The 12,815-nt window shown below is 44.7% G+C and overlaps 1 protein-coding gene across 3 annotated transcripts in view; it reads right to left on the bottom strand.

The window, feature by feature from the left end:
* trappc9 (trafficking protein particle complex subunit 9) overlaps positions 1-12,805 on the bottom strand; it is a 141,724-nt gene extending 128,919 nt beyond the window's left edge. Inside the window, exons 1-8 of one of the 3 annotated variants that reach the window (XM_056582525.1) lie at positions 12,233-12,805; positions 11,000-11,593; positions 9,054-9,199; positions 8,454-8,579; positions 7,679-7,705; positions 5,729-5,850; positions 4,484-4,609; positions 3,516-3,732 (exon numbers count right to left, since the gene is read on the bottom strand). In XM_056582525.1, coding sequence (XP_056438500.1) covers positions 3,516-3,732; positions 4,484-4,609; positions 5,729-5,850; positions 7,679-7,705; positions 8,454-8,579; positions 9,054-9,199; positions 11,000-11,583 — 1,348 coding nt within the window. In that variant the 5' untranslated portion in view covers positions 11,584-11,593; positions 12,233-12,805. Of the gene's footprint in view, positions 1-3,515; positions 3,733-4,483; positions 4,610-5,728; positions 5,851-7,678; positions 7,706-8,453; positions 8,580-9,053; positions 9,200-10,999; positions 11,594-12,202 lie in introns of all 3 variants that reach the window. The other 2 variants (XM_056582527.1, XM_056582528.1) reach the window with 2 other exon arrangements.
* Positions 12,806-12,815: the final 10 nt, after the last annotated feature.

Here is a 12,815-nt window from a genome sequence, read left to right as displayed (position 1 = left end):
ACAACCAGAGCTTAATTTGATTGTGCCCCCCTGGTTCGTGTTCCTCTGATAAGTCAGAGTGGACCCCCACCCTGTTGGATCACTTTGCTGCCGCCTGCCTCACATCCCGACAGCATTGTTAGGGGGCGAGGGCGGTTATGGCAGTTATGCTTTATGAGAGGAGCGCCCTCATTAACTTTAACATTGGTCCAGGCTATAAATAAGGAGGCCATTTAACCGATTCTCCCCGCATGCTACTCAAGTCACTTTTGTGTTTGCTTATTTGAGTGTTGCGCTCTGCTAAGACATTATCCCAAAGTGCATTTCAATGGGAATGCTTAATGCCGGCTTTAAAATGCGCGCAATGTAAGCCCAATGCCATGGCAGCCGTTTTTTGTCAGTAACCTTCACATGCACCTCACAATCTAGTTCAGCAAACTGAACTAGACAATGTTTGTTGAAATATTTCAATTATTTATTTTGCTCTAAAAGCACGATGCTTAAAAGATTGACCTTGTAGGACAAAAAAGGAAAAAGCTAAAGTAGTCTGTAGCACTGAAAAGGACAATCCGCAAGAGTGTTGCTGGGAGTAAATATGTTCTTTGAAGCAGACGTTTCACCACAACGAAGTAAAAACATCAACCGACGTAAAAAGGAGATTTCTTTGGAAATCAATGACAAATCTGTACCATCTGTTGACCCTAAAAACCTCAATGGCTTAATATTTATTCAAGTCTATGGACGAGAGAACGACCAACTACCTTTTTTAAAATACTGAACGCTTAAGAAATAAATCAATACTGGCTTTTAAACATAGTGCATTGCGCAGTTTCGACTCGTCTTCTGCTTTCGCCGGGGCATCTGAAGTAAAAGTTTTCAAAAACGAAAGCAATCTTTAGCCTGAGCTGCAATGCTAGCAATCAGGCTGCAGATAGCCTTCACCATCCATGGCTCATGAAAGGAAAAGGATTCCAAGTGGAGCGTTTTCTTTTAACAGTAGCCAGATAAATCACATGCTGTATGTGTGCAAGTGTGCTTGCGTGTGTGTCCGTGATTGAGAGATTAGGGCAGGGCTTGCTGTCTTCTGCATTTGAAACACTTGGACATGGAGTTGGGGCATCAGGTGAGGGTGGAGAGATACACAGATACTCCTGCAGAGGACTCGGTAGGAGAGCCCATCAGCTTGGCTCAAGCACGCTGAATTGTGTTTCCTCTGCGGGCAGAGTGGTCGACCTCAATGGGAAAAACAATGGAGGGAGAGCTCTCGAGACCCAGAGAGTGTGTTTTGAATGATGCCGTGGATACGATGGTGTGGATATTCCTCTCGGTGGTGCTGTGGAGGTGAGCATGTGTTAATTCTGTAGAAATGTTTCTCAGTCCAGCGGTTAGATTATCACTCTTTCTTAATTTTTCTAACCGCTCTCCCAAGATCCCATCTTTTTGACTTGCTTCTCTGTGATCCTCTGATGGAACGACAGTGCACTAAATAGGTCAAAGGTCAGATGTTGAAAGGGGAATGAAAAATATCGGAATCAACCAACATGATAGGCATCACAATAAAGCTTTACAATCCCATACCTACAACATTATTGCAATGGTATCTATTAAAAGCTGATCCGCCCAATCAAATGAACAAACAGCATGGGAGCGAGAACACGTCCTGACATGGCCTTGTGCTTTGGGCTTTTTAACTAATAGAAAGTGGTTGTAAAATACTGGAATACAACCCAATAAACGATGAACTTGAGGAAACAAACTATATGAAAGATGAGATGAGATGAGATGAGCTGAGCTACGGATGCAGATGTTTTTAAATATGGACGGGGTTCCTGTGGCCCCTGTATCCGTGGTGGGGCAGCCTGTTCATCGATGACTCAAAGGGACGCGCTGAGGGAACCTGGAGCATCTGGGCGCCAGCGCTCCCCTGGCGTTGGAGCAGTCTGGGGATCTGCATGTTCTCTGCTTCGCATTCGGGTGCGCTCGGTGTCCTCTGCCCACGTGTGAATCTCCCCGAGAAAGTGATCCTGGCGTATTCCTGTCGGGGAACGGGATGTGGACCCAACGCTCGGCCCCTCTACCCCAGTCATGACGTAGACTCAACTCAATCATGATGTGGCTCTATTTCCTTGTTTTTAAAGGAGAATCGGGCCCCCCTTCCCTAGCCATTAAATAATGCGAGACCTTCTTTATTTTATCCTGGGGCAGGGCTGCCGACTTCTATAAGAGGAGGACAGGTGAATGCATCTTAGCTTAATCAGCAAGTGACCGGTTCACCATGCCAGACAATAAAAAGTGATGCAGGCAATAGCATGCGTTTAACCTGTTGAGGGAGTCATCCCCAATGCCAAACAATCTCCAAGTGAGGTCGGGTTGGCTTCGACTTTATTCAAAAGCCTTAGATAAGTCAATGCAAACAGCTGCATAACAAGCAAGATTGTTCAGGCCTTATACTCACCTATCCAGGGCTTTTGATTCAATGGATCATGCAGTATTGAAGCAAGGACTTTTCAGCCTAGGACTGTCTGAACAAACAGTCTGTTTGTTTGAAAACCGTCTGTTTGTTTCCCTTCTGGCTCCTTAGTTTATTCGATGCCCAGAGATCCTTCCTTGGAAAGCTCCAATTCATTTTATAAACAAATAGTCTCGATCAACATGTCTACAGTCAAAATGTTCACTCTTATGTGGATGATGGCGGGATTTGCAGACCGCTATCACTAGCTTAATACTGTAAAATCTAGCTTTTTGGAATTTAAACTTGTTTTGAACCCTGACAAACCAAATCGAATGATATTTTCAAAAAGGGTAAATGATAGTCTATTCTCCCAGGACTTCGTCCTACTTTCTGTCCCAGAGGCCCGTATGGCTTTAGGCAAATGGGTGTTTGAAGTCACAGTGAACCCAAATTATGTGTTGCTGCAAGACTGCAAATTAGAGAAACAAGGACTAAAATCCTATGTCTTCACCAAACAATTTGTGAAAGGTCCATTCTGTTTCGAACGCAGGTAAAAAAGAAGTCTGTGACGCCAAAGTGCCTGTAAATATAATCTTCAATGTCAACATCCAAGGCATGCGGTTAGTAATGCTAGTTTGTTGACTTAAGCTCTGCCTGGAAAGCGGTGGACCGCGGCATCCGAGAGAGGGTTAAGCTTCTCAGACCCTTTATATAATATTATATGTTGATGTCCGTGTACGAGAGAGGGTTAAGACCTGTGACAAATACTTTCGATATTTTATGATTATGTCTTTTCTTTTCTTGTAGATTGTAATATGCATGTCTGCAACCCGCTTAATGTGCTCCTGCCTATCTTGGCCAGGAGACTCTTGTAAAATGAATTTGAATCTCATCGAGATTTTCCCTAGATAAATAAAGGCTAAATAAATAAATAATCTGTTAGTCCTCTAGACTAATGGACACTGGTAATGTCGCGCTGACACAACAAGAGAAAGTTAATTTGATTTATAGTCAACAGGATGTCTGCACATCTCATGATGGCCGAGTGGTGCGCTGGCTGCCGGACCAGAAGGGGAAGGCTTACCTTTGCTGAAGTCCTTGGGGTCCAGGGAGAGGCTGTAGCCGGGCAGCGTCTCCAGGAGCAGCTTGTAGCAGGCCCTCCAGCCCGGCTCCGGGATGGTGGGCGCCACGCACTGCATGGCCGCCACACGCTTGAAGAAGGCCGACTTGCGCTGGAAGCCAATGAGGTCGTAGAGCTCCGACAGGATGCTGTAGCGCTGGATCTTCTCCTCCTCAGACAGCTGGAGGAGGAGGTGGAGGAGGAGGGGGAGGAAGAGGAGGAGGAGGAAGAGGAGGAGGAGGAGAGCACCAGGAGTATAAGACAATCACCAGGCAAGAAATAAAATGAGAACAATGGAAATACTACTTGGCAATCTGTGGTTATTGCAACAGCAGGAGTACCGTGCACAAAAGTAATTTCCAGATTGAAAAAAAGGATACCAATACAGCTTGGGAAACTAAAAGAATATAACTATAAAGTAAAAATAACTAACTATATTATTTTTTTAACATTCAATAGCTCTGAAAACAATTCAAATAAACATTAGAAGTGTATCTTAATATAGTGCATTGCCCGTTACAAAGCTCGCTTGGCTTCCGGTATTCCCGCTTGCGGCTTTCTGGAGAACCGCTCATCCAAACAACCTCACACTCAGAGCTGCGGTGCCTCAGGTCCTCGGGAATGCACCCGCTGAGAGTGAAGTCAATCGGATGAACAGTCATCGAGAAAATCAAAAGGAAAGACACGCATGCATACATACATACAGAGCATCCTGTAATTATAGTTAGATGCATGTGTTTACAAGCTGCGTTTAATTGGATTTTCATGCTATTCTTTCAAATTCAAAATCCCTCCAACTGTCAGTCAACAGGGGACTCCACCGCGGGGTCCCTGCATGAATTAGCCGGCGAACCCCAGAGATACGACGAACCGTGTCCTCCTAAAGCCTGCGGGGCATGTCTCCCTCGCATGCGAAGCCCTGCGAGGTCTACCTGTCCGAGGTTGATGTACACGGCGTTCTGCAGGAACTCGGAGGCCTCCATGGCCCTCTTCTGGATGGCCAGCACCCTGACCGCCTTCACGCAGGCCTCCAGCTCGATCACGCCGGCGTTCTTGTACTACCATGGAAGAAGGTCACACCCACACATGGATCTGTGTCAAGGTCTTTACTGCCAAGAACATGCATGTCCGTGCTCATCGGTCAGGAGTGCAGCGACATGACGGCTCGCTCCGATGACCTGTGAATACTTTTATTACTTTACACAATACTATTTCCAGGAAACCCCCCGATTATTTGTGAATACGCTGGGCTTATTACGATTGTATTAGGCCCTACCTTAGGTTATCTGTGTGCGTGTGTGTGTGTTCACTTTTAAATCCAGCTCTCTGCAACCCTTCATTGCCCACCACTGCACTCAGTCTCTTTATTAAAATCCAATTAATATCTGAATGGCTGTGTGGTGCGATGCAATTTAATTCTGAACGAACTGGTAACAGGTTAAAGGACCGTGGAAGGTGAGAGCAGACAACTAATTGTAATAATGAAGATAAAGCAGTGTTGCGTTTAAATTGCTGGGTACAACAATGGGCCCTACTTTGACGTCCTATAGTATCAATATTTCTTCAAAAGTAAGGCAGGCTATAGATTGGATAAATATAGCGCTTTACATAATGCTTGTTAAAAATCAGCCGATTCCCTTTGCTAACCGGCCTGCTCCCCTGAAGATCCTTTCGTGACGTGATGCATGTTAAACACAATGTACTGTCGACTACATCTCCATCTCCTTTGCGATCAAAGGGATAGCGCCCAGGTTCAGTGGCCGTCTCAGTGAAGGAGGATGAAACACTGACCCCTGTTGAGTCAGCCAGTTATGACAGTATACTCATTGTGTTAGAAATATTCTTCATAATTCAAGTTTTATAACCAAGATGAAATAATAATGTGTTAACGTTCATCATTTATTTGTATCAGCATATTCAACATTCACTGCAATCCATGCATTGGCCAAAATACAATTTGACTTGTACAGATGGCCCTACATGTTATAATTGTACAGAGGGGCCTACATGTTAGATGTGTACATAAGGGCTTACATGGTCGACTTGAACAGAGGGGCCTACCTGGTTAAAGAGGGGCTTACATGTTAGACCTGTATACAGAGGGGCTTACATGTTAGACTTCTGTACAGAGGGGCCTACATGTTGAATACATGGTGCCAAAGCTGTCGCTGAATTACCTTGCCGTAGTAGGAGATGGCGTCTTTGTATTTCTCTATGATGTCCTCTGGGCTCAGGCAGTTCTTGGCGCGGCCGATCTCAGTGCTGGTGTCTGCACTGATCCCATTGGCTGAGAGGGCACCTGCACTCAAAGGACGGAGGGAATAGGGATGAGAGAAAGCAACGCCTACTTGGTGCTGATAGCCCCCTGGTAGTCTGGACAAGAAAATGAAGGCATGACAGTGACTACAGGAGTGAGGAGCCAAAATAAAATAAGAAGTGCCCTTCTATGGGCCCTGGGGTTGAAACGATATAACCAAACCCTAATTGTTGTACCCGCCACCTGCATGCTAACGCAAAAGGAGTTCATCCTCAAAGGAACACGCCTTCACCCTAGGGTCTCCAAAACCACAGAGATCAGAAGGATCCTTCCTCTTAGGATAGCCAGCAAAAATAAATACCAAACCAAAAGAAAATGGGTTTTTTTTACACTAAAGAAAGTCTGGGGAAAAAAAGAATTACAGGGTAAAATATGAACAGAAAATATTAGCATCACATCCTTGCTGCTGGGCATTCACACACTCCAAAGGAGAATGATTCACCATGTGTTCAAAGACAACACCCTCCACACCCCAAGAACTGAATGCTGGCTTTATATTCCCCCATTGCCTCCACCTCAAACCTTGATTTCTGGGGTTGGTCATTTTTCAGGGCTTTCTCGCTTCTTGAGCCGGAACAGATTCTGTATCATGTGATTTTCTAACTTTTGTCTGCAGCCTTGTTCCTTACATACAAACAAAGTTGAACACAAATAGACAGCGTGTCTTTCACCTTCCGTGCCCCACCAGTCGGGGTCTCTTATAAATATTCTGTGATGTCAGGATGCCCCTGCCTACACAGAGCCACAACGATTCTCTGCGGCAGAGATTGAATTTCAATTTAAATGAAAAAAAATAAGGTAAATTCTAAGGTGCACCTCTCTGCCAATCTGATAAGAATACAGATTTTATATTGAGAGCGCATTGCCTAGCAACGGCGCTGGGTCCATAGCGACAAAGTGGCACTGTCGCTGTGATGAGCGTGTGAATGATGACATGGTTACATTGTAAACATAGCTGCACGTCACACAAGGTGCCAATAAGAGACAGCAAAGCATGGGCGAGACCCAAGGATACGCTTCCATAACAACCTTTTATCGGCTCCATCAGTGTGATCCCATTGGATAGCTTTTCTGCTCTAGTCTCTCTACAAGTCCACATACAAGCCAGCGTTGCAATCTACAACAATAGCAACGCTGCCACCTCCTGGTGCGATCTGATCACTCATCTGATCCAGATTCATACTAAAGATCTCATATTATGCTTTTTTGTGGGCTAATAATTGCATTTTGGGGTACTAATATCTAGGGTTACATACCTGTATAATATATATTATATAGGGTTACATACCTGTATACTAGAAATTCCCCTTATTATTTGTCTGTTTTAGATCATATCGCTATTCACACCCCAAGAAGTTGTAACCATTGTGGGCAGCTGGGAGGCGCGAATACTGCACTTCCAGAAACACGTCACACTACTACGGAAGCATAGTTTGAGCGCACACTAGCTGTTTCACGCACTTAAAGAGGGGCGTTCTCGTTGCCCTTTCAAATGGATTTGTGCAAAATTGTATTCTACCGCCATTCACCAGGTGAAACTTGGGAGACAGGGATGCTAGCTACGATTGGTAGGGGAGATTAGAAGCCATTTATTTTTAACCGCTGGAAATATTTGCTTGCAAAATACCACAATGGAGACGACCTAAAACAAACAACAAATAAAACACAATTGATCAAGGGTAGAATGCGAATGAAGAATGGAAAGGGGTGACAGTGCAGAGAGGGCGCCCCAAACTAAGCAAAAAACAAAGACAGGCGGGGCTAACATCAGGGCGGCTAGTTGGGTTAGTTAGTGGGAGGCATACCATACCTGGGTCAATGAGAACCTCCTGTGCCCCTACACAGAGACAGACAGGGAGAAAGAATGCAGAGTTCACTCCATGACACAATGTTAGCAATGTTAGACGCGACAAACCACTCCTGCCGCTGGTTGGAGCTCGTAGCTGTGGCGGGGATGTTGGTTGGGGTAGCATTCTCCTTTAGTATCAAGGCAACAAGCTGTGCTCGGACGTCATTGATAACTATAAGTATATGTTTACGTCAACAGTATTGATATGGTGCAATCAACTGGCATTTATTGCACTCTCTGTTGCTATGGAATTACGTGAGTCAAAGGTACTTTCCAATCAACACAAATGGATCGTTATTCTTCTACTCTACGTGTTTTTAATATGCATTTTTACCATGTGATTATCTATGACTAAACTGTGAAGCTGTTGGCCTGCTTGGTGTTGGAAATGACATGTTCTAATGTCATCCATAGCATGTTAAACAGTAAGAGATTCATTATTAACGCTGTCCAATGTTTTTCATTAGTGGAATTGTTGTTGTACGAGCGTTCAAGCCGGTTGTTGCAAATGTTGCAGCATAGCCATTATATTTTTTGCCACAAGCCATATGCATGCAAACGAAAGGGAATAGATAGGTTAGCCAAGATAAGTTTGAGTTGTGGGTTAGTGAAAAAGATTGTCTCACACGTGAGCCGCAAAACAGTCCTGACTAACTCGCAAACGTCAAGACGTCTACCATGAACCCACGGATGAAAGCGAATGTGCAGTAGACCTTTGTGTTATGGTGGCGCTTACCCGGCCTGTGGCGTTTCCCAGCATCTGCCGGCTGGGACTGTTTGGGTTTGCGGGCCCCGGTCTTCCCCGCCGTACCCCCAGGGTAGTGGAAGATGACTGAAGCCGAACACAGGCCCTCTAACGCAGCTATGGGGAGGGGATTGTGAGGACAAAACATGGATCAGAGTCAGTAACAGATTGAAACACAATCAACAATCATTATGCAATCCATTGCCTCAAAGAATTTATCTAAAATATTTGCTTTGGAAAAACCACCACGTTATGTTGAGTTTCAGTTTCAATTTGGATGCAAGATACAATTACAAAATGTGAAAAAAGAAAAGGATTACATTCTTCCAAAAAAATTCACACCTGACACCAGCAAATTAAAGATAATTGACCACTTGGCTTGTACAATTATTCAGGGTAAGATTTTGAAACAATTGCTTGGCCAATCGATTTTTTCCACTCTTTTTTTTTACTGTTGCATCCTTTAAGACCTCACAGATGATGTGTGTGGTCTTAAAGGACGCGGATAACATTCCACGCAGAGGTTGCGTGCCTGAGGGACTCTTGGCGGCCTGCCGGACCTCTCGGTGAGCTGCTGTCCTCCAGACTTACCGCCCAGCCACAGGAAGTCGTTGACTCCCCGCAGCAGCTCCACGGCCATGTGGTAGTGCACCAGGGCGTCCTGGAGCATGCCCGCCTGGAGACACAGGTCCCCCACGTGCTTCCTCATGCGGCCCTGGCAGCGCTTCTTATAATGCCTGGCAGAGACGGACCCCAGAGATGCACACGTTGTTTTATTTTTGGAGCAGTCATGAATCCCGATGTGCTTTGTACCGTCTCACCGTTAACACAATGAGTTGGCTCTAATATTTCCACTATTTACACTAGTATACTGGTACATGCATTTAAAAGGGCAACACATTATCTAATGAAGTAAAACATTATAAAATATTGAATAATTTAAACATATTAATAAGATACTGTATTAATAAGATACTGTATTTCTAAAAAAGGTAAATAGAAATGGCTTACTGATTAGTTCAATAATTTACACGATTACAAGAACACCCGGTATTATAACGTTTATTTGAATAAATAGTCATGGTAGGTTTCCTTCTTTCCCCTGATGTGCGGCTGCTGTTTTTCACAGTGGAGCAGCGCTGCCTTTGTGACATTGTCATCTCTTATCTGACCGGGCGGCTCAGCGGGCCGCAGCGGAGGAAGACGTTCGCTGTCAGTGTCAAATGAGTCTTATCAGCTACGAGGAAGGACTATGAGCCACGAGGAGAAAGCAACAAGAGTGCAGGGGAACAATAGGGCCACACACTTGCTATCCTAAAACTCAGCAACACAGGGACTGAGGGGCTGGGAGAGGGACACTGTCAAGTGTCCGAGACTGGGAAGGTCAAGTTCAGATATGAAAGCATACTTCGCAAGTGACTCTACAATGTGTATAAAAAGGAATATGGCAATCAACATTTTCCAATCTTTCAGGTGATATGGTGCAGTGGTTGTCTAGGTGCCAATGTCTAGACACCCATGGGTGTCTTAATAATGAATAACATCGACTGCTGTTTCAGTGCCTATCAACGTTCCTTGATAAGCATTGAGTCAAAAGGATCACCAACAACAGCACTTGAACTGTGTCCCATTTTAAAGAAGCAATAAGGACGTGTGTCAAATATATACATATTAATGCAGATTTTCCTCTGTGGGAACTAAACATCAAACAATTATAATAATTAATGCAGCACTTCAACGAGATGACTCGTTAAATACATAATTGAATCCATCAAATTGACAGTTTAACTATTGGGTCTGTTACTGTGCCAGGCTGAATAATGTACTGTTTCTTCCCCATGAATGAGGATAGTGAGATGTGTGTGTTTGGCATGCTGCTTGATCTGACAGGGAAACAAAACCTTCCAAATCCAGGATAGGGAATGTGTTGACCTCAGCTGCAGGCACTGGTGCATGTGTTCCGCAAAACCATATGATCATCGCCTCCAAAAATAAGTAACCATCAGAGAGCAGCAGGGATGAACAACACAAAAATTAAAAGAAACTGCATATAGCTACTAAAGCACAGCTTTTCTAACCATATGGTTCCTTAGAGAGTAAAATATGTGGCATCTCAGAAGCTTGAAAGGAGAAATAACTTTTTGCATTCGCAGTAAAGGCTTCTTTTTTTTTTAAAGATCGATCATTTGGCTTGAAGCTATGAACACATGCACAGCAACAGCACTGGGGCTGGGTGTCTCTAGGGCAGGAGCTAAAAGCTGATTGGTCCATTACATATTTTAACTCATAGGATGCCTCGTCTTACAGCTCACCTTTTCACACCCAAAAACATACTCACAGGACAGTATGAAAGAAAAAGCAGAGAGACAGATAAACAACCAAGGAGAACGAAGAAACATACAAACTCAGTTTTTCTTCCACACGAAGACATCATTTATACCACTAGCAGTGCAGAACTAGAGACTTTCCGAGCCACTTCAAAAGCTTATATTCTTTGCCTCTGCACATACATGGCCACAACATGCTCCCCGACTCACCTGCTGTCTGTGTCGAGACCCACAAAGTCCTTCTTCTCAAAGGGCACGCAGAGCAAGGGGATCTTGTCCCCGGACTTGTCGGTGGCCCGGTCCAGCCGCTTGGACTCCAGCACAATGAAGATGGACTCCACAAAGTCCTCCACGCGCTTCTCCACGTCCGGGCACTGGTCGAACGCCGGGTAGAAGGCCACGTCCGTGCGCTGCTGCTCGGCAATCTCCCCCTGCAGCCCAAAGACTAGGAGGCGCGAGTCGTACAGCGTGGAGCCAAACACCTCCTTCTGGCCATGGAAACGCTCCGACGTCTGCGGCCACTCCTTGGCCGAGGCACAGGTGGTGACGGCGATCAGGCCCACCACCTTGCGGTGCGTCTGGAAGTCGCCCCACTCGTTGTTCTCGGGCAGGTAGTGGTGGCGGTAGCGGATGTAGAGTTGCCGCTGGGAGTCCCGCACGCTCACCTGGCTCACGCTGGCGATGCGCTTATAGATGCGGAAGAACTGATCCTCGGGCACAATGCCCACCGGCTGGACCACCACCAGTACCGTCTGGTGGTCCTCCGCACACTGCATGTAGTCCGGGACACTCATCTCCTCATCACTGTGTGGAACGGAAGTACAACTTTGAACGCAGCTCATTATTTTATTATAGTCATGTGTTTAGGACTTATTGCCTTTGTCAGCAACCTCCAATGATACAAAGCTGGAGATAAACAAACATGACATGTTCCTTATCCTTAACCTGTATCAGTCAGTGTTAAACACCATTGACTCTTTTAGAAAAATGTGTACATTTTTCTCGAAAGTAAAGAGACTAAGATTTGAAGCAGCAACCATTTTAAGCAGAACGTATTCTGCAGGTGTTCCTATGGTGGTGTGTGTGATGTCCTCCGACAACATACGTCAGCTGGGCTGTGTGTGCACCTGCAGTGTGAGACCCAGTGTACCCCATTCACATCATAGCTGCACCGATTAAACAGATAAATGGGACAGTACACAGAATGACCGTGAAGCAAACAAACAAAAAGGTCAGGTTCCCCTTGTCACGCTGTTGTTTTTGTTATTGTTCACTAGCATGCTAAACAGTAGTCTGCCTGGCAGTAAGCGACACCGTTCTGTGACATGATTTTTGACTCATCGTTTAACTACATTACTCGCTAACTGTATACGGTTCTGTATTACACTACAAAAGCAGTCGAGTGCTACGTACATTGAAAATATCCATAAGCAGGCAAGTTACCTTTAGCAAGCTGTCAAATTAAAGAGCTTCCTTATGTTCCCTTTCTTCTTCTACACAATGACGGCAATCTCCAGGAAAATAAGAAAACGGCCCCATCGACAGGCGGCAGAGAGTAATGCATGTTAAACCATTAGTTAGCATCTCACTTATGTGTTTGCAGAAACCCACCCCTTCTGTCATTGTCGTTGATGATTTTGGTTATCATTATACAGCCTTTCATGTCAAGTCAAGTCAATTGTATTGACCAAGCCCTTAATCACAGTTAAAGTCTGAAAGGGATTTACAGGCAAAATAATATATTACCCCTCCTAACCCTAGCCCTCCAAATGGCAAGTAAACTTCCTTTATTGAAAAATAAGAAATCTTGAAAAGGAATTCACAGCGGAGATTCCTCCTTCCACGGATAGTTTGCCAAAACTATTTTCGTGTATGTCTTTTTTTCCTCTGGCAGGATAATAGACTGCAAATAAACATTTGCTCCCCCAAAATAAATTATCTGAACAAAACTCAAGGTGGTGCTTTAAATGCATAAAAAAATAATTTAGTGATTCATCCACCGACAATCTTTATAAATCCATGTTTC

This window comes from Gadus chalcogrammus, chromosome 22 (genome assembly GCF_026213295.1).
Source record: "Gadus chalcogrammus isolate NIFS_2021 chromosome 22, NIFS_Gcha_1.0, whole genome shotgun sequence".
Classification (NCBI taxonomy): domain Eukaryota; kingdom Metazoa; phylum Chordata; class Actinopteri; order Gadiformes; family Gadidae; genus Gadus; species Gadus chalcogrammus.
This window is presented reverse-complemented; position numbering and strand designations above follow the sequence as displayed.